This window comes from Stigmatopora nigra, chromosome 3 (genome assembly GCF_051989575.1).
Source record: "Stigmatopora nigra isolate UIUO_SnigA chromosome 3, RoL_Snig_1.1, whole genome shotgun sequence".
In the NCBI taxonomy this organism is placed as follows: Eukaryota; Metazoa; Chordata; class Actinopteri; order Syngnathiformes; family Syngnathidae; genus Stigmatopora; species Stigmatopora nigra.
In genome coordinates this window covers 548,593-568,390 of record NC_135510.1, presented here as the reverse complement: position 1 = coordinate 568,390, position 19,798 = coordinate 548,593, and the positions used below count along the sequence as shown (strand labels likewise).

The 19,798-nt window shown below is 39.7% G+C and overlaps 2 protein-coding genes across 8 annotated transcripts in view; one reads left to right on the top strand and one right to left on the bottom strand.

Moving 5' to 3' along the window:
• The window catches only part of herc1 (HECT and RLD domain containing E3 ubiquitin protein ligase family member 1), a 94,853-nt gene extending 88,255 nt beyond the window's left edge, over positions 1–6,598 (bottom strand). For all 4 annotated transcript variants that reach the window (XM_077712458.1, XM_077712459.1, XM_077712461.1 and 1 more), the window contains exons 1-6: positions 6,375–6,598; positions 4,219–5,192; positions 3,732–3,827; positions 3,299–3,493; positions 1,799–2,110; positions 1,631–1,727 (exon numbers count right to left, since the gene is read on the bottom strand). In XM_077712458.1, coding sequence (XP_077568584.1) covers positions 1,631–1,727; positions 1,799–2,110; positions 3,299–3,493; positions 3,732–3,827; positions 4,219–5,166 — 1,648 coding nt within the window. In that variant the 5' untranslated portion in view covers positions 5,167–5,192; positions 6,375–6,598. The remainder of the gene's footprint in view (positions 1–1,630; positions 1,728–1,798; positions 2,111–3,298; positions 3,494–3,731; positions 3,828–4,218; positions 5,193–6,374) is intronic.
• LOC144193860 (clusterin-associated protein 1-like) lies at positions 5,969–19,218 on the top strand. Of its 4 annotated transcripts, none has more exons than XM_077712465.1 (13): positions 5,969–6,209; positions 11,803–11,825; positions 13,454–13,565; positions 13,735–13,819; positions 13,896–14,075; positions 14,222–14,317; positions 14,387–14,470; positions 14,554–14,687; positions 14,839–14,977; positions 16,038–16,104; positions 16,184–16,282; positions 18,859–18,896; positions 19,004–19,218. In XM_077712465.1, exons 3-13 carry the CDS (start codon positions 13,465–13,467, stop codon positions 19,148–19,150), a joined length of 1,170 nt encoding a protein of 389 aa, XP_077568591.1. In that variant the 5' UTR covers positions 5,969–6,209; positions 11,803–11,825; positions 13,454–13,464; the 3' UTR covers positions 19,151–19,218. The 4 variants fall into 4 exon arrangements, with proteins under 4 accessions (XP_077568591.1, XP_077568590.1, XP_077568589.1 ...); XM_077712463.1 differs by lacking the exons at positions 5,969–6,209; positions 11,803–11,825 and adding exons at positions 12,457–12,825; positions 13,001–13,030; XM_077712464.1 differs by lacking the exon at positions 11,803–11,825.
• The last annotated feature ends 580 nt before the right edge of the window (positions 19,219–19,798 follow it).

Sequence of the window (19,798 nt, the reverse complement as noted above, 5' to 3'; positions counted from 1 at the left end):
ATGGATAACTAAATTAAAGATGTTCTTTAACTGCAAGCTGACCGCACTAAATTTAGGATTTTTTCATCCAAAAAATAGAAAAGCATACAAATTACAACAATCTGTATTAATGCCATCCACTTTTAGAGGAATCAAATGAACAATTATAAATAAAATTTAACAAGAATGCCACATTAGAGTGCAAATGAACAATGAAATTCAATCACACGATCTGAATTCAACCATACATTCCACTTAATCAAGACATAACTTAACAGAAAATTCCCACTGTGTGGACTTCGCATTTCTCCACCCACCCACTTTTCCCCCGCGTTGGTACCATTTACATACCAGGTACACAATATTACTATGGATCGGCAGAGTTCTGCAAAGAAAACGCACCCGTTGACAATGGACACGAAACGTGAATTAATTGAAAAATATGAGTGGGGTAAGTTTTACAGAGATCGCTATGGCAATACGAGAGGAATACGTCAACCATTTCCACCATCAATATTACTATGGATCGGGAGAGTTCTGCAAAGAAAAGGCACCCGTTGACAATGGACACGAAACGTGAATTAATTGAAAAATATGAGTGGGGTAAGTTTTACAGAGATCGCTATGGCAATACGAGAGGAATACGTCAACCATTTCCACCATCTCTAAGTAAAAGGACGCATCAAGACATTTGCCTTGATTACCGCCGAGGAAAGTTACATCCCCCAGCAAGTTTTCAACTGCGATGACACTGGTCTGTTTTGGAAAAAGATGCCCAGGTAGATATTCATCGTGGCACAGGAGAAGGCATTACCGGGACAAACCCACAAAGGACCGCTTAACGCTAGCGTTGTGTGCTAATGCGAGCGGTGACTGTAAAATTAAGCCGCTACTAGTGTACAATGCGGAGAATCTGCGTGCCTTCAAAGCCATAAACATCAAGAAGGAAAACCTACAAGTGTTGTGGCGCGCTAATTCTAAAACTTTTATTTACGCGTATTGTGTTGATATTTGTGTGCGTCATACGAGAGGAGTACTACTTCCAGGGCATGTTGGCAAGTGGTCGTGCGTTATCCTATTGTGAGGACATTAGTGTGAATCATTTTCTGAATATTTTGAAGGGAAGACAAAAGCAAACAACCCTCGATAGGTTCTTAGAAAGGTATAAAATGTCAACAAAATTAGAATTAAGTTTAGTGTAAGGTTAGATTAAATTTATTTTTGAGTGTCTGCATCGTAATCCAAATTCATTTAAATTTGTTTGTTATGTTAAGAGTGCGTTGCCGTGCAAAAAGTCCACCCTCTCTCTCTGTCCCTCTCTCCCCTCTGCGAATTAACTAATTTTAGTACAATCATCCACATTTTAGTACTATTAAACCACTAGTAATTTGTTACTGTGTTTATATATGGCAAATTAGAACAAATAAATGTTTTTCCAATCCAATATCCTGTTTTTGGTGTTCTTTCAGAGGGTTGGAACAAATTAGTTTTTAGTTAATTTCTATGCGAAACATTCATTTGAGTCCCCTAATCAATCTTAAATTACACAACAAATGGTGTAATTCTTATCTGCACAGCTATTCTTGGAAAACAGCTCAAAGCTGTCCAAATGTGTGGACAGTTTTATTGTCATTTCATTTGAAATACTTACCGAGTCTTCCAAAGTCACCTTCACCCCATGAGTACAGCTCTCCATCTTCACTGACCGCAGCACTGTGTCTGTAGCCAGCAGATACACATACGACGACCTAATGTAAGAAGAAAACACAAATTACAAATCTTTAATAAATTTGTCTCTGCTGACTAGCTGAAGGCTTACCTTTCCCTGTAGTGGGCCTTGGATAAGTTTAGGATATTTCTGTGTTGAGCTGTTCCCGTGACCCAGCTTGCCATAATCACCATCACCCCAGCTGAAAACCTCACCCTCTGTAGTGAAGGCTAGGGTATGGCCATCCGAACCCTTTGATGATGACACTTTTTTGATGGCACGGTGGGGTTCAAAGGTCAGTTTCTTAAGTGTGGACTGGTTGTTGGAGTCCCCGAGGCCTAGTCGGCCGTAACTTCCCTTCCCACAAGCCCGCACAGAGCCATCAGAAGAGATTACAAATGTGCAGTATTGGCCTGCCTCGATCTGGTAAAGAAGAGAAAATGCTTAAAAGAATTTAAAATAAGAAAAAGGAGAACTGATTCCTCAGTGCTGGTAATTCGTCCCAATTGCTTCAACTAAATGTAATGACAGTGGGTTTGGTTGTTCTGTAGTAATATATTTACCTTGAACTTCAGATACCTGCACAACTGATGTATTGCATATAACAAGTTTTAGTAATACATGTATTATACAAGTGATACATGCTACCGTATTTTCTCGTATAGTGATCACCTCAGTGAATAAGCCGTGCCCCGTAAATTGCCTTAAAATCGTTGAATTTTATGATTTCTCTTGTACAAAACGCCCCCTGATTCAAAATTTTCCCCTCGGTATTCATGGTTTTAATAGGGAGTACAAATGTGTTACTCTGAAGGGAAAATCTTAAGAAAAATCATCGCATGTAGTATTTCTGAGATGCTCTGTGAATCAAAAGGATTGTCTCCTGGATTCCGGAAATCCTATCTGATTTTTCCAGCAGATTTAAACTCATTGTAGGATCTTGCAGTTAGATCAATTGCTATACTGTATGAGAAAACAATGGTGAGCAAAATATGAACTAGTACTACAACTTTTAATCAATCAAATCAAGTAATTTGATTAGAAAACAAGCTTTGCATTCAATGATTAGATTAATTACAGGTGTTGAAATGGTTTGTTTTATAAGTGTTGCATTTAGTTATTGATACAATAGGATTACAGATCGACCGATTATCATTTGGCCAGACAATTGTTTAGCCTGTTTTTATTCCGAGCGGCCGATATGAAGAAATTAACTGGGTTATTTGAGCTGAGATCCAGCCAAATCTCTCTTCTGACTGATCTGGCCAAACATAAATGACCACCTGCTCGTTAAGTCGCAGGCTTTGATGTTGTTGCGACTCCTATGCTTCAATTCAGCACCATTTATTGGTAATAAACACACTCAGGTCAAGGTTAGGTCTTCCACAGGGTGAAGGTCAATGGTACATTCCAAAATAAACAGACCACTCACTGAGATAGAACTAATTTAAATAGGAGCAGAAGCTGCTAAGAAATAGATACTTGCATATCACAAGGTCCAACAAAAGTTTAAAAAAATGGAATTTGGTCTTTTCTAGTCCAAAGTATCTTCCATTTCTACACTGAATGGCCCACTCTATAGAGTACACTAAAGCAAATATGTTGTCTTACTGTCTGTGCATCAGCAAAGCTGGGTGCCAACTTAGGTTGCAGAATTTTTTCCTGAGTTCCTTCCACTAGTTGATGGCTGCTGTTACTTCCCCACACGTAAACCTCGCAGGTTTCCGATATAATAGGTGATTCCCCAGTCTGGATGCTTTCTGGACTGACACAGGTTCGGGAGTAGTCGGATGCCATTCGACATACCTGGGGGAAAAACTTAAGACTTAACCTTCTAGTGCATAGTGGCCACTGAAATGACTGGCTATAACTACAAAGTAACTTTCTCTATGACATATGGTGAATAGAGCACTTCAGATTGTTTTTTTTATCTAAATAGGTTACTGTATTTGGACATACATTTGAGACTACATTTTATAAAAAAAAGCAAAATGCATCATTACTTTTAATATCCATGCTGTGACAGACAGAAATATTTTCTTACCTCTTCAAAAATACAGAGTGCTGCCTCATATAAGGAACATAGCCCATCAGGGTTTCGTGTGGGTTCCCTCCATTGGCTGCGATCTGTTGAAGAACCCTGAAAAATAAAATTTGCAAGAAAGTTTTCACCTAATTTGTAATAATCCTATAACGACATTAAATGTTATCTTTAAATGTTGAAATGTAATTGCAATTAATGTGTGAGGAATTTTCAGCATTTGATAAATCACACTGTCTCTAATTTGTTGTTCTCCTCGGGCCCAGTGTATTCTTGAGTAACAAACTAAAGATAAAAGATGTTATGGGATTTTTTTTTTCAAATCATATTGCTGATGGTACATGCAAAACTGTCAAGTCATAATGAGTGATTTCACAACTCAATTAAAATGATGAAACCAAAAATATTGTTCTTTTAAATGCAAAAACTCTCTCGGAAACTTTTTGTTAAGAGGATTCACAACAAAATAAAGCCTTAAACATTTACTCACCAAAGAGCGTCTCATCTGCATTAGGATGTTCATGAAACAATCATAGCCAATAAGGCCTTCTTGGCTCTGCTGTAGCTTACTATGTTCTATAGTGCTAACCACAGCTGACGTGGCCAGAGCCATCTCAATCCATTCAAGCAGGTAGCGAAGGGAACCCCTTTGGGAGGCGAGTCCTAGCAGTAACTCTGAGGCCAGCCGTCGCCCTAAAATATCTGCCCCAGAGTTTGGCATTGTGACTCCCTTTAAAAACGTTGTGACCTGGGCCAGGCAGTCCAGTCCCATTGGGGGGATCTTACTCTCATTGGCCAGAGAAAGTGGTGGCAGGGAACTAACTACATCAATAGCCGTATGAATGACATCATTACACAGGTTCAAGCTGCCTCCAGCTCCCCCTGGGGTGGGTGGAGGAGGAATCATCCAACTTTGTCGTAGAAGCGCAAATAGAAGGCTGAGGCCTGTGCGTACACCCATTTCAATGAGTGCATCAGTGCTCGAGCGGGGTCGCTCACTAAAACAGTGCAGATCACTGGAGCCCGAGTTGTTCTCTGGAGAGTGTTGCTGCTGTTTGATCTTCCCCTTGTCATGATACTTGTTGGAAATTGCATAGAATATACGTTGAAGAACCAGCACACGTTTGCGGAGGGCTGCAGCAAAGGGTGAGTCGGAACAGACCATCTTGGCCAAGGCCAATTGACTGCCCAGTAGGGCATCCAAATAATGCTCCTGTTCATCACCGGAGAGGGACTCGCGCTCAAAATCTGGCAGTTGGGGACCCTTTAGACATAGCACCTGCTGGGGCAGAAGCACAACCTCTTTGTTGGACAACAGCTTCGAGTACAGGATGGAAACGCCTTCTCTGGTGGCGATTGACTCGCTGTCCTCTGTGATCCATGAGCTGTTTAGGTGCTCCAACCATTTGAGTTTTACTGGAGGAATCATTAAAGCCATTGCATGTCACTATGGAGCCATCAGTCCTGGAAATATAAAACACAAGAGGTTTGTTTTAGAGCAGATAAAAACGTATTCCCGGAAATGACTAACTGGCAACAATTGAATGAAGTATAGGTCATCAGATATATTGACCACCTGATATCTGGTCTTTTTTTTTTTAAATTGGCCGGACGATATTTGGCCTTTTTTCCCCAAGATTCGCCGGACGATATACGGCCTTTTTTTCCAGATTCGCCGGATGATATATGTCCTTTTTTTTTTCAAGATTCGCCGGACAATATTTGGCCTTTTGTTCAGGATTGGCCGGCCGATGCTTGGCCTTTTTTTTCCAAGATTGGCCGGCCGATATTTGGCCTTTTTTCAAGATTGGCCAATTGGCAAATAAAATTCTAATATATTAGGGAAACTGAAATGATTGCCTGACCCGTTTGATTTTGTTTTATTGACGTAATGTATAATGTATATGTCAAATTATTCAAACATCTTCAAATTCATTCTCCCTATCGTTTTTTTATGAGTATATATTTTTTTCATTTCAGTCCAATAAGTCAATAACGAATAAAAATGCAGAAAATGTAATATTACCCCTTTAGACCATACTGTAAAGGTGAATGATTGAGACATTAAAAATATTGCATAAAGAGCTCACCTGCATTTTAGTAGTTAACTATAAAAGCGATTAACCCCAAGAGATAAACATTACATCAACAATGGGCAATGTCACTGCGAGAATTTTTTTTTTCACCTCAAACGTTCTTCACAAAAAAAGGTTGTTGCTGATTTGTTGGTTGCATTCTTCTCGACGGGCTCGTTAGCCACGGACAGCATAAACACAGGACACGTAGGTGCTAGGAACACATGGCTGTCATTCCGCGACGAACAGCAACTAGCTACTTATTACGACGAGGTGACCCATGAGGACGACGACTTTCAACCAGATGCCACTGTTTACGTTAGTTATCATATGCTAAGTTTCCTGACGTCACTGAGCTAGCAGCTCAAAAAAACGCCCCAGCGAACAGAAAGGTATCCGTGTGCAGGTATGACGAGGGTCTAGTCTAGCACATTACACTTTTGATTTTTAATAAATATAAACGTATAAGGCCCGTGTTGTTAATAAACATAACAGTTAGCTTTCTGCTGTCTCATAGCAGGTTAGCCCACTGGCTATGCTTTACTGTTAGCAGGAATAAATGCTCGCTTACCATCAACAACTGTCAAAGGCCTCCTCTGGGTTGTGATTACACAAGAATGGGACAATGCTTCATCGTCTCAACATGAAGACTTTGGGCAGTTTCCCTTAGGCTTTAAAATGCTGCTGAGAAGAGAGACTGGACCATGCAATGACACCCATACTTGTGCATGTGCCGCTGTTTCCACCACGCTAAAGCTCCACTGCAGTAAATGCGCGGAGCAGTAGACTGCTCAGCCCCTCACAGATCCCCGGCCCTGCCCAGCCCAGCCCATAGCTGTGACGTCGCCATGAGTTCCAGCCAGTCTCCCCGACTAGTTGACAACAGTTGTCATTATTACCCTGCTCTCAACTTGGCTTGGAGTAGAGTAACTAATACAGTCATACCTCTACTTGCAAATGCTTCTAGGAACGAAATTTTCAGGTTACAATTTTTGTATATGCAAAGGAGTGACTCCAGATATCGCTTTCACCAACTTTGATTGGCTGGTGATAGAGATGGCGGGCCAAAGGTACCAAACTGTATCTGGAGCGAGCTGCACAAGCAAATATATTGTTGTGTTGATTTAAAGCTTTTTTCAAGATGGACTTTTCTAGAGAGAAAAGCCGGAAATCATTAAAAATGGTCGGACAACTCCAAAGTAAGCAAATCTGTCACAACCGGCAACAGACATTTTCAGCACTAAATCGAATAAAAAATGTATGCTAGAAATACAACAGGACAAGCTCGACTTTCAGCATTAGCTCCGATGGAGATAGAAAAGAAGGAAGAAAGAAAGGAGGATGGATCTTGTGTACAGTTAAAAAAAGATTTTCGGTTAGTAAAATATGACTATATTCCTAATTAATATTTTTATTGTATGAGGTTATTGATTATTTTTTGTGTCGTTGAATTGAAGGCGTCGCTAGAAAATGCACGGACCGCCAATGCATTCTAATAATAGTAATCATAATCCTACGTAGGCTTTGTCATCATTATTGACTTGACAAATGCCTAATTGTCATCATACCCAGAAACTGCGTATAACAAAATTGTTATCAACTTCTATCACATATAATGACAATAAAAGCATTGAATTCAATTCAATCGGCATCTCACATCAACCACCATGTTTCAAGATTCTTTCTTACTTACCTCCCCACCTTGACTAAATGCTCCCCTTGTTAATGATTGATATTCGTCTTATTATGCGGTTAAATATCATACAAATGCAACGTGGCTCAAATTTTCACACACACAAATGTGTAAAAGTGTAGGGCTTTCGGCCCTGGAAAAACGGGCTCTTGCCACCATCGGGTAGACAAACAGGTATTATGTTTCCTGTAATAACAGTCGCAGAGGCAACTATTTCAACGATGCAGGACACATTTTCTGTGCATTGTTTCTTTAAAGACATTAATAAATCATTTCCTTATACTTTTCTCTGTTTTTTGTATGTGTCATTCCATCTTTCATATACAAATGAGACACTGACCAATTTTAAAGGTTTAGTAGTTGTGTTAGGATCAATGTTCCCCCTAATTTTTCTTTTGTCTGTGCAGACTGAGTACCAGTGTGAGCAACATCATCATTGCTCGCTACGGGCACACACCAGTAGAACACCTGCCGTGAGCAGGTGCATGTCGGGGTACTTTTGACGGCAGTGGGGGTAGCCAAAATCACACAGTGAGGTCCGTCCCAACGTGGAAATGATCAGCACTTTCTTTTTGGTTTGGATAACTATTCATCCTGTATTCGGGAAATTTCGTTGTCGCAGTAGCAAGAGGGTGAGAATGCAGATATAGGTCGTTATAGATTATCACCTTGACACATACCTGGTCGCCAGGGGACAGTACCTCATCTGTGGGAAACGGAAAATGTCGGCAGATAATTTGTTTTTATCACAGTGCTTTCTTGGAAGATTTTGCATATGGATTGGATAACTATTCATCCTGTATTCGGGAAATTTCGTTGTCGCAGTAGCAAGAGGGTGAGAATACAGATATAGGTCGTTATAGATTATCACCTTGACAAATACCTGGTCACCAGGGGACAATACCTCATCTGTGGGAAACGGAAGATGTCGGCAGATAATTTGCTTTTATCACAGTGCTTTCTTGGAAGATTTTGCATAACCACTGAGTGAGGGAATCTGTTTCTCCTTTCTTTTCTACCATCAGATCTTTTTCCCCACATTGGTAAGTGGAAGGGTCTGCTGTTCACTGCCTCAAATGGTGTGCATCCCTCTGCTGTTGGAATGATTTTCATGTATGTTTCTACCAGGCTCAGGCATTCTGGCCATGGTTTTCTTGTGTCTTCCATGGTTTTTCTGAGTCTGAGTTTTACTGTTCCATTGGTTCTTTCAACGAGTCCAGCACTTTGGTGGTGGTAGTCGCAATGATATATCAGGTTGTTTCCAAGATGTTGTCCCATAGTTTGGATCACGTGGTTCACGAAGTGAGCACCATTATCATTCCAAATGGCTCGTGGTATTCCATGGCTTGGAATGATCTTTTTGCATATGGCGTTTGCGACTTTCTTGGACTTTCTTGGTCAGCTTTCTTGAATGGGCATATCTCAGCCCACATGACAAGTGTGTCAATGATCACAAGACAGTACTTGTATATGCCACTTTGGTTCAGTTCGATGAAATCCATGTTCAGAACCCCAAAGAGATATGTCCGTGTTTGCCTTGTTCCGCGCTTGGGTCGTTCATTGCCTTGAGAGTTGTATCTACAGCAGCTGAGACACTTTCTGCAAAAAGTTTTAAAGTAGATTTGGAGATCTCAGGAAACGTGCATTGTCTGTTGTACTATACTGATCATCCCTCCTGTTGAGCCATGGCTCCTCCCATGGCTCAATTTGGCAATTACTTCAAACAATGATCGTGGGACGCATGGCCGTTCTTGTGTTGAGTGGCTCCTTCTGTTTCCCATTGTAGTTTCCAATGTGACAGGGTCTTGTCCCATCGTGTGTGGTCTACATTTGCAGATAGCCAGCTTCATTGGTAGCTGTACTGCTTTGAGGAGTTCAGTGAGAAGCTCTGCGTGTTTGATTAGGGATCCATTGGAGGTTTTCATTCCTTGTTTGGCCCACTGTCCAGCGAATAAATGGACTGTAGAGAGTGCATATTGGCTGTCTGTCCACACCGCCACATCTTCTCCTTGGAATAGTTTACAGACCTCTGTTTGTCCACTATTTCCGTGGCTAGTGCAGACCAGTTGCCGGGGAGTCTTTCTTTTTGAGTCACCATGGCACATGTGGGTTGTTCCGTCCGGGGCTTTTGAATATGATCCATCCACATAGACAATGTGTCCGGTGGGCAGTGGGCTGTCCATTAGGTCAGGCCTTGGTTTGTAATTCTCTTCGGTTCTTAGTTTACAAGTGTGTGGATCTTCCTCGATGGGCAACAGTGTGGTTGGGTTCAGGGTATTACATCTTTGAACTGTGAGGTGTGGTTGTGAGAGCAATGTCGCGATGAAGGGCAGGTGTCGGGCTATAGATAAAAACGCCATTTTGGTCTGGGTTAGTAACATGCCAACTGCGCGACTGACCCTCAGGGCCAGTGGATGTAAGAGTATGAGTTCAGCGGAACTTTGGACTGCCATGGCTGCAGCACATATGGCTTGCATGCATAGCGGGAGGGCGTAGTTTAGCACCATGTTGTTGGAGAAGGGCAGATGTCATGAATACTGATATGCAGTCAACTATTAGAACAAAAGACTTGGTGTATTCTGGCAGGCCAATGGCGGATGAGTCTAGTATGGCCTGTTTAATGGTGTTGAAGGCTTCTTCAGCAGCTGGAGTCCATTCTACAGGGTCTGACAGGTTGAGGTCTTTGTCACTCATGAGGTCCATTAGTGGCTGGGTGATTTGTGTGAAGGGAAGGATCCATCCTCGACAGTAGTTGGCTAACCCAAAGAAAGCCATGACTTGCTTCTTGGTCTTGGGGCATCTTCTGTTGTCTGTTAGCTTTTGAACTTTTTGTGACAAGAGATGTCCCAGGAATGTGACTTCAATCTAGCAAACCTGAAGCTTGGATAACGAGGCCTTGTTCCCCGTCTTTTCCAGGTGTTGGAACACTCTGATTGACTGTTTTCAGTTTTCTTCTGCTGTTGGGCTTGCAATTAAGATGTCGTCCACATAGATGAGGGCTTGTGTGGACTCTGAATGTGGATGGTAACTCATGCATCTCTGTATCTTGTTATGATCGCGCTGCAGCGTTGTGGCGCGATCGGGAATGAGTTAGGACCCAGTCGCGGGTAAGCAGGATGAGGAGAGGCAATTAGCTTCGAAGCAACAACTTTAATAACTCAGAAGGGATCTTACAAAACAATGAAGACTCGTGAAACAGAAAACGAAACCAAACCGGAAACAAGAGAACGAGTGGTATCGAGGAGAAAGGTAGCGTGGCTGCATGGCTCTAGAACCAACACAGTACAGTACCACACATCCAGGAATATGCAGGAGTTTGCAGAAACGATCCGACAATGATTCTAGAATTAATTGGTGTTTAAATACAAACTCAGGAAGTAATCACAGATTGTTTCTAGCTGCTCTGTCCTGGCGGCCAGGCAGCAGGGACAAACGGCCGCTCCTGACAACGGCAGTGGTGAAGAAGGCCCAGAAACGACTCCATTTCCTGAGGGTACTCAGGAGGAACAACTTGTACACTAAGCTTCTGGTAACCTTCCATAGAGCCACTGTGGAGAGCATCCTGGCATACTGAATTACAGTGTGGTACGCTGGAAGCACGGCAGCAGACAGAAAGGCCATACAAAGAGTGATCAACACTGCCCAGAAGATCATCGGCTGCTCTCTGCCCTCACTGGATGACAATGCCAGCCCTCGCTACCTCAGCAGATCCAGGAACATTGTCAGGGACCAATATCCCCCTGGTCACAATCTGTTCCAGCTGCTGCCCTTGGCAGACGCTACAGGTCTCACAAAGCATGGACAAATAGACTTTAGGAGTGTTTTTTTTTCTTCACAGCCATCAGGACTCAGAACTTGCGGTAGCACGACACACAACCCCTTCTGTGCAATAACTTCGGGGTGTGCAACAACAATGTGCAATATCTTAGATTGTGCAATATTTTAGAATTTACCTAGCCGGGATGTGACTTTTTAGACTTTTATATTACTATTTCTGTTTTTTTTTTAAAACTGGGAATACGCACTTTGTGGAGTAGCACCACCAATTTTGTTATATGCAGCTGTGTATGATGACAATAAAGGCTTTTGATTTGATTTGATTGATATCCTTATTCTTAGGTAGACAGGGGGTCACAGGAACATTGCCACTGCTCTTCCTAGGAGCTTTTCTATTTCTAGGTTAGGGCTTGGGAGTCGTAGGCTAGTACGTTTCCCCCTCATCACGCGATTTGAATCTCTCTGATCCTGCCCAATCTATGTTTCAGAGAGTTCTTTAACGCTTTCCCCCCACTTCTGCTCCATTCAGGTGATAGGATGCCACTAACTAATGTAAGTTTATGGCCTATTTTTCCTATCTCTCTCTCTCTCTCTCTCTCTCTCTCTCTCTCTCTCTCTCTCTTTATATATATATATATATATATATATATATATATATATATATATATATATATATATATATATATATATATATATATATATATATATATATATATATATATATATATATATATATATATATATATATATATATATATATATATATATATATATATATATATATATATATATATATATATATATATATATATATATATATATATATATATATATATATATATATATATATATATATATATATATATATATATATATATATATATATATATATAATTCTTGGGATGATGTGTTAAACTTGATGTCTAGTTTTTCTAATTGCTGTTTTGTGCTCTGCATTTTCAGAAGAAAAAAAGAATATTGAATATGTCTCTTATATTACTTGATTGCAAATGTTTAATAGTTTTAATTGTATGCTGGGAAGGTTATATTTATTAACATTTTTTTACTTAATATAATTTGGATTTTTACTAAGTAATTTCACATTCATCATTTGGATCTTTATTAAGTAATTTCACATTTATACCCAAGTTCAATTTTCTAAATCCTGGGCGTAATTGTTGTTTTAATGACCTCTAGTGGCATTATCTGAAAGTTGCAAGGGACACGCAAAGACGTCCACACAGCAGAAGGTTGACTCGCACGGAATTGGTTAAATTTCGGGTCCTAATCATAAATTGAAAATCGTTATTTTTGTAGTCGGAGATGTCATCACCGATCGCGCAATTAAGTATAATATAAATACGTATCACTGACGTTTCTACCCACCTAAAACATCACTTTGAAACAATTAACAAAAATATAAAAGCAAATTTAATGTCGAATTGAAGTGCATTTGCTTGTTCGTTTTACTGTTTAGATCGATGACAACCGACTACATATCAATGGTGACGTATAGCGGGACGCGTATTTGTCTCCCTTTATTCATGAAACGGTAATGCAACGCAAGTCGACCTCCGCTCTCAAATTAAGTTTATGTATATTTAGGTAGCGTTTTCTGAGCAATTTAACAGAAAACACCTTGATTTACAAAGTCAAATTTAGGGTGAATAGCGTCTTAGAAATTGAATGTGTACATAAACTAAAGCTTCTTGTTAATGACCACGCAGCTCGAAGGATGTCTTTCAGGGACCTACAAAGTAAGTACACCACTAAGGTCTCATCTCATTTTCTGAAGCGCATTATCCTCACTAGGGTCGCGGGGGGGGGGGGGGGGGGGGGTGCTGGAGCCTATCCCAGCTGACTTCGGGCCAGATTCGGGAGACACCTTGAATTGGTGGCAATCCAATCGCAAGACAAAAAACCATTCATACTCGCACTCAGTGTCCAAGCAGCCTACAATGCGTGTCTTTGGAATGTGGGTGGAAATCAGAGCACCCAGAGAAAACCCATGCAGGCTCAAGAGAACATGCAAACTAAACACTGGTGGATTGACCTGTATTTGAACCCAGGATACCCCACCTTGAGGCGTGACGCGCTGCCCACTCAATTGCCAGGCCGCCCACCACTAAGGTGTTTATTTTATTTATATTTTCCTGCTGTAATAGTTTCTCCTATGATAGATTTCACAGAAATGATGAGAGCGTTGGGCTTTCCTCGGCTGATATCTGTGGAAAACTTCAGAACACCCAACTTTACACTGGTGGCAGAAATCCTAATATGGCTGGTCAAATGGTATGTTGAAAGTATACATACTTATATTAGATACATATTACATTTACATAATAATGGTGTGGTTGTGTCAAAGTGAAATCTACTTCACCATTTTTTTTGGTATTCAGATAATGACATTATTATGTGTGTTATCAAATGAAACAAAATACTCCCTATCTTCTCTGCACAGTTATGAACCACAGATGGAAATTCCAATTGACATGAATACAGAATCAGACAGAATATTTCTTATCAAGACTGTGGCTCAGTTCATGGTAACAACTTCATTTTAAGGCAAACCTATCAAGCCATTCTCTATATCCAAAGAATGTGCATCTTTTCATCTGACAGGCTGCTAAAGCTCAAATCAAAATGAACACCAAGCGTCTTTACCAGGCTGACGGTTATGCCGTTAAAGAGATGTTAAAGATCACTTCGGTGCTGTACAATGCAATGAAGACAAAGCAGATGACCCTAGGTGACAGAATGGAAGAGGACAACACCAAGTTCAAGTTTGAGCTGGGCTCTAGAGTGAGAAGATTTGTGGTTTAAAGGGGGTATGAGTGGCCATCAGGTCTTTAAATATGGAGACAAACATTCATTGGAGATTGAATATATTCTCACTGTCACTAGAATGTTTAATTAATGACGCCATCTTATTTTTCACTGTATTAAAGATTTCAGATTTGAAAGCGGCTCGGCAGCTGGCATCGGAGGCCACGTCAAAGGGAGCATCTCTTTATGATTTGTTAGGAAAGGAGGTGGACCTCAGGGTGAGAATATTTGCTGACCAAATGTCTTGAATTCCCAGTGCAACATAAGTATACGTTTTTTGTCTTAAGAAATTGAGAACTGCTGCCATAGCAAGACCTCTGGAAATCAGTGAGACAGAAAAAGCTTTGAGACATGCCATCAAGGAAGTCTTGGTCTGTATCGCTTAAAAAAAGGTTTTCATATGAAAATCATTCCTTTCATTTTGTGTAGTACTGACTCTTTTTCGCATATGAAGGAAAGTGTGGAGAAGACTAAAGTTATGATGAAGAATGTTGTTTCTGATGTTGCCAGTCTGGATGCGAAGAAGAAAAAGAAACAATTGCAGTTGGAAATGAATCAGAGAAGACTCCAAACGCTGCAAAGTGTCAGGTATTTCTTTGTTACACTTAAAAAAAAATAGTGAGGTTTTTGCGAGTCATAGAAAAATTTGATCACAATTTGTGGATTAAAAAACTACCGTTTTAGTGGAATAGTGTCATGATATCCCAATTTTTTATTATATTTTATATTCCCATCTCAGGCCATTGTTTATGGATGAATATGAGAAGATTGAGGAAAAGCTGGAGGAACAATATAAGTTGCAAGTGGAAAACTTTGCAAACCTCTATTTCCTTGAGTGGCAGCAAGAAAAACAAACCAAACAAGAGAAGATGTTTGAGGTAAATGAATATAAAAGTGAAATTTTTTTTTGGTTACATTTTTATTTCATCTGTACAAAGTATACAGTATTAATAATGATGTGACCGTCATACTCAACGCTGATTATCTTCTGTCAATGTCAGCTGGGAGTTGAGCGCGTCTGGCTGACTGGGCACAATATCTGAGAACGTTATGTCCATCAGTTATATCAGAGGTCTCCAAACCGATCCTCCAATGGCTGCTTTGGGTGCAGGTTTTTGTTCCAACTGATTCAACACAGTTTAACCCAGACATGGGCAAACTAAAGCCCGCTAGGCCTTTTATTCCGGCCCGCCGACGTTGTCCAAATAATGTTTTTTTTGTTTGTTTGTTTTTTGCCCAAGATGGCGCCGTCACGCAGAAGCCAGTAGCTCTGTCCACTCTTATTTGTTTTTCGGGTTTTACAGCCCCTCTATCTTTTTTTAAATTACATTTTAATATTTCTTAATACATTCCTTTTTACTTTACTTTGTACGTTATACTTTTTACTTTAATGAGGAGTATGTTAATACTTTAGTCCTTTTTTTCTTTATATGTTTCACATGTACTGTTAACGGTCAATGTAAATGTAACTGTAAAGTCAATGTGGCCCCCGGGCCGAAAACTTTGCCCACCCCTGGTTTAACCATTGAGGTTTCTGCTGAAAATAGAAGCACCTGATTGCAATCCTCTGATTGCACTTCTGGGATACCAGATTGGTGGAAATGTTTCCTCTTACAGTTTGGAATGAAAATCCACACTCACTCACTTTCTGGAATAGGTTGGGGACCACTGAGTTATATTCTCATGGATCAGCTGTCAGCTTACTGTCTTGATCTCATGACTTACTTTCACACTGGGGCTCTTATCTACCCATACATATTCTTCACATTTATTCATAAATTTTTGAAATGATTTTAATTGTTGGTTACATTATTTTATGTGCTTAAGGGAAGAAAAGCTAGTCTAGGTTTAATTATTGATTAGCATGTTAGCAAAAAGACTATTTCCCTTTAAATCGAAACAAAAAAATCTCTGCTCACTTGGTATTTAAACCTGCAGGAGGAAAACAATCGAAAGAGAATGATGCAGCAACTAAATGAGAATTTTGGCGATTCACGGAGTTCACGTGAGACAAACACACAAAGGAATCCTACTTTAGAACTTGTAATCTCAATTTATCAATCATGTTTTTGTGTCTATTGCAGTTAATGACAATGAATCATTTGAAGATAAAACCCTGAATGGAGATGTTGATGAGTGTCAAACTTCAAATCCAAGGCTCCCTCTAAACAACATTGTGGCAGGTAAATTAGTAACCAATTTTTGTACTCTGACACATTTTAAATCATCTAATTATAAATATAAGCCAGACATGGCATATACAGTGGTACCTCGAGATAGAAGCTTAATTTGTTCCGGGACTGAGCTCGTATGTCGATTTACTCGTAACTCAAATGAACGTTTCGCATAGAAATTAACTAAAAACAAATGAATTTGTTCCAACCCTCTGAAAAAACACCAAAAAAATAACACATAAGTAGTGGTTTAATATTACTAAAATGTGTTAAAGAGTACTAAAATTATACGGATTTCAAAGGGGGAGAGAGAAATGGACAGAGAGGGGGGCTTTTTGCATGGCTACGTGTTCGTAAAATAATTAAATAATAATATAATAATTTAAATGAACTTGGATTACAATGAGGACACACTCAAAAATAGGTTTAATTGAGCCTAACACTAAACTTAATTCTAATTTAGTTTGACATTTTGATACCTTGGGGTTGTTTTTTTAATTATTAATTTTATTTTTTAAACTCAATTTTTCAAATTAATGTATTTTCTGGACTTGTTTTTTTGAATTATCATTTTTTCTTTGTTTTTCTAATTAATTTATTTTGGGTTGTTTTTAAATTAATTACTTTTGAAAACTCCATGATTTAAATTAATTTAAACCTTGATTGATTGTCCTCCTGTATAGAATTTGTGGAATGCAAACTGCACGCCACTTCCAAGTATCTCGATAACTAATATTCTTTTTCCTGGGTGGCCCTCCGAAAGAAAAAAGAAGGAAGATGAAAAAATATATACAAAAATTTAAAAAATCAAAAATAAATTAGATTTAAAAAACTGAGTTTTCAAAAATAATTAATTAAAAAACAACCCCAAACATTAATTTGAAAAACAAATAAGAAACATTTATTCAAAAGATAACCCCAGAAAATAAATTAATTTGAAAAACAGAAGAAAAAGAATTCAAAAACTCTGTGGAAAAAGCCAGCGGAATTTACATGGATTTAATAACTAAGAAAGGATCTGAAAAGGGGGAGCCTTGGTCATGGCTGGTTCGAAAAAAAAGATCTGGAATACACTCGGTTATAAGACACGGGGAAGCAGCAAGTTCCAATTCGGAAGCCGCAGTGGAATTTATCAACACAATTGACTTGATTATCATCCAGGAAAGTTACATCTCGCAACAAGTGTTCAACTGCGACGAACCTGGTCTTTTTGGGAAGAAAATGCCCAGGCGGACATTCACCATGACAGAGGAGAAGACACAACCAGGGGTATAAACCCGTGACAGGACGATTCGCCAAAAGACGTTTGGCCGACGGACGTTTGGCCGACGGACAGTTTGCCGAATGGACGTTTCGCCGAACGGACGTTTCGCCGAAATGGGATTCGTGCGCTCTCCCATTTTGGCGAACCGTCCGTCTGGCGAACTGTTCGTCTGGAGAACCGTCCGTCTGGCGAACCGTCCGTCCGGCGAACCGTCCGTCCGGTGAACCGTTCCATCCGTTCGCCAAAACGTCCGTTCGCCGAACGGTCCGTCGGCCAAACGTCTTTCGCCGAATCGTTGAGTACCGTATAAACCTATCCTGGCTAAAAAAGGATATCAAAGACATGCTAGCGAAGTGGAGAGAGTTTTTGGATTTTGTAGAAAAGAGGCACCCTGACAAGCTGGAAAGTGGTCGCGCATTATGAAATTGTGATGACATTTCTGCGCGTCATTTTCAAAATATTTTGAAGGGAAGGCAAAAACAAACAACTCTTGATGCGTTCGTTTTGAAGACTCCGGCTGAAAGTCCGGGTGGAGTCAACCCGTAGAACAAAAGTAAAAAAGATTAAAACAAAATTAGAATTCAGTTTTGTGTAAAGTTGCATTAAACGTATGTCTGAGTGTGTCTGCTAATTTTTATTTGTTTGTTCGGTTACGAGTGCGTTGCCTTGGACAAAGTCCCCCCCCCCCCCATAAACCCCATCCCCATGACCTCCTGCTTCTATGTATGTGTATGTCCGTCTGTATCCGCCGCGTCTAATTTTATAGTTCTATTAAACACATTTTAGACTATTAAACCCCTCATAATTTGTTACTTTGTCAATATGTGGCAAATTAGAACAAATAAGTGTTTTTCCAATCCAATATGTTACGGGGGAAGTTGAACCCATTCACGGTGACACATGAATTATAGAGTCGTCCGGGGGCGTAAGTCAGGAGGGGAAAATGAGCTGCTCCTGACACAATATCCTGTTTTTGGTGTTTTTTTCAGAGGGTTGCAATGAATTAATTAGTTTTTAGTTCATTTTAATGGGATACGTTCGCTCGAGATACGAGAAGCTCTACATACGAGCTCAGTCCCGGAACAAATTAATTTGTTTTTAGTTCATTTCAATGGGAAACGTTCGCTCGAGTTATGAGAATCTCTACATACGAGCTCAGTGCCTGAACGAATAAGGATCGTATGTAGAGGTACCACTATCATTTGAAAAATGGCAGTTTTTTTTTTTTTTTTTTTATCAAGGTAAATGCAATAAGTTTCCTTAAGCCTATAACCCAGAGCCAATTCATTGATTTCATTTATGCTATTTTTTTTTTGAATAGGAACCACTGCTGTAAACATGGGTGGCGAGACTGATGAGGTAAGTTTATACAAATTTGAACATCGCCGAAGTTTGTCATTCCTTTCCGTGATTTGCATAAGGAAAGAAAGGTATAGATTAGCTGATGTGTAATTCCACTTTTTCAGTCGGATGAGAGTGAAAGAGATGAAGACGATGAAGATGAGGGCCTGGAAGTGGATCCCCTTTTTGCGGCAACAGATGCAAGAGCGTCCTGCAATTCCAAGAGAGGCATGAGAAGCCATCTGCTGGATAAGAGTGATGATGACTTTTGAATTGATAGCGTTGAGCAGAGAATTTTTTTTTAATTTACATTAATAAACAGTCATGATTCCAAATGTAATGTTGGTAACAATATGACTGAAATTGAAAAGAAGTATTTTTTTTAATTGGTTGTTTATAAATCGTTGAGCCTTTTGGATGTCTGATCACTCATTGAGTGTGAAGTTACAGAACCAAGTATTGTAAACATGGTTTTAACATTTTCTGTATGTAATTTACAGTCAATTGATTGCACAATTAAAATCTCCACAGACAATACACAAGCTGAATCAAATTTCAACATTATGACTTAAACATTTTTATCTGAGTTAACAAAATAAGTTTGATCAAACATTCAGTTGTTCATTTTATAAAGTTAAAATATTCAGGTCCAATGAATGAGCTGCATTTAAAGAGACAGTATACCCAGCTTTTAGTATCCATTCGACAACGCCACAGTCTTGGATTACACTGCAGTGTGGGTTGTGAGGTTGTTTTTAAGGATGGACAGAAAAAGAGATGTATATTATATTTACATAATGGCGGTAGCGTAATGAATGTTATATCGTGACTGGAAGAATCGCCGAAAGACGTGTTACCGACGGACGTCTGGCCGAAGGACAGTTCGCCGAGTGAGAATTTGGCCGAACGGATTGTTAGCC

What these genes read in the sequence shown, in the direction of transcription:
- LOC144193860 (XM_077712463.1), top strand. Translation starts at nt 13,009, where the DNA reads ATGTCTTTCAGGGACCTACAAA. An exon ending in CTAATATGGCTGGTCAAATG is followed by an intron (nt 13,566 to 13,734) that starts GTATGTTGAAAG and finishes TTCTCTGCACAG; the next exon opens with TTATGAACCACAGATGGAAA. An exon ending in TGGGTGGCGAGACTGATGAG is followed by an intron (nt 18,897 to 19,003) that starts GTAAGTTTATAC and finishes CCACTTTTTCAG; the next exon opens with TCGGATGAGAGTGAAAGAGA.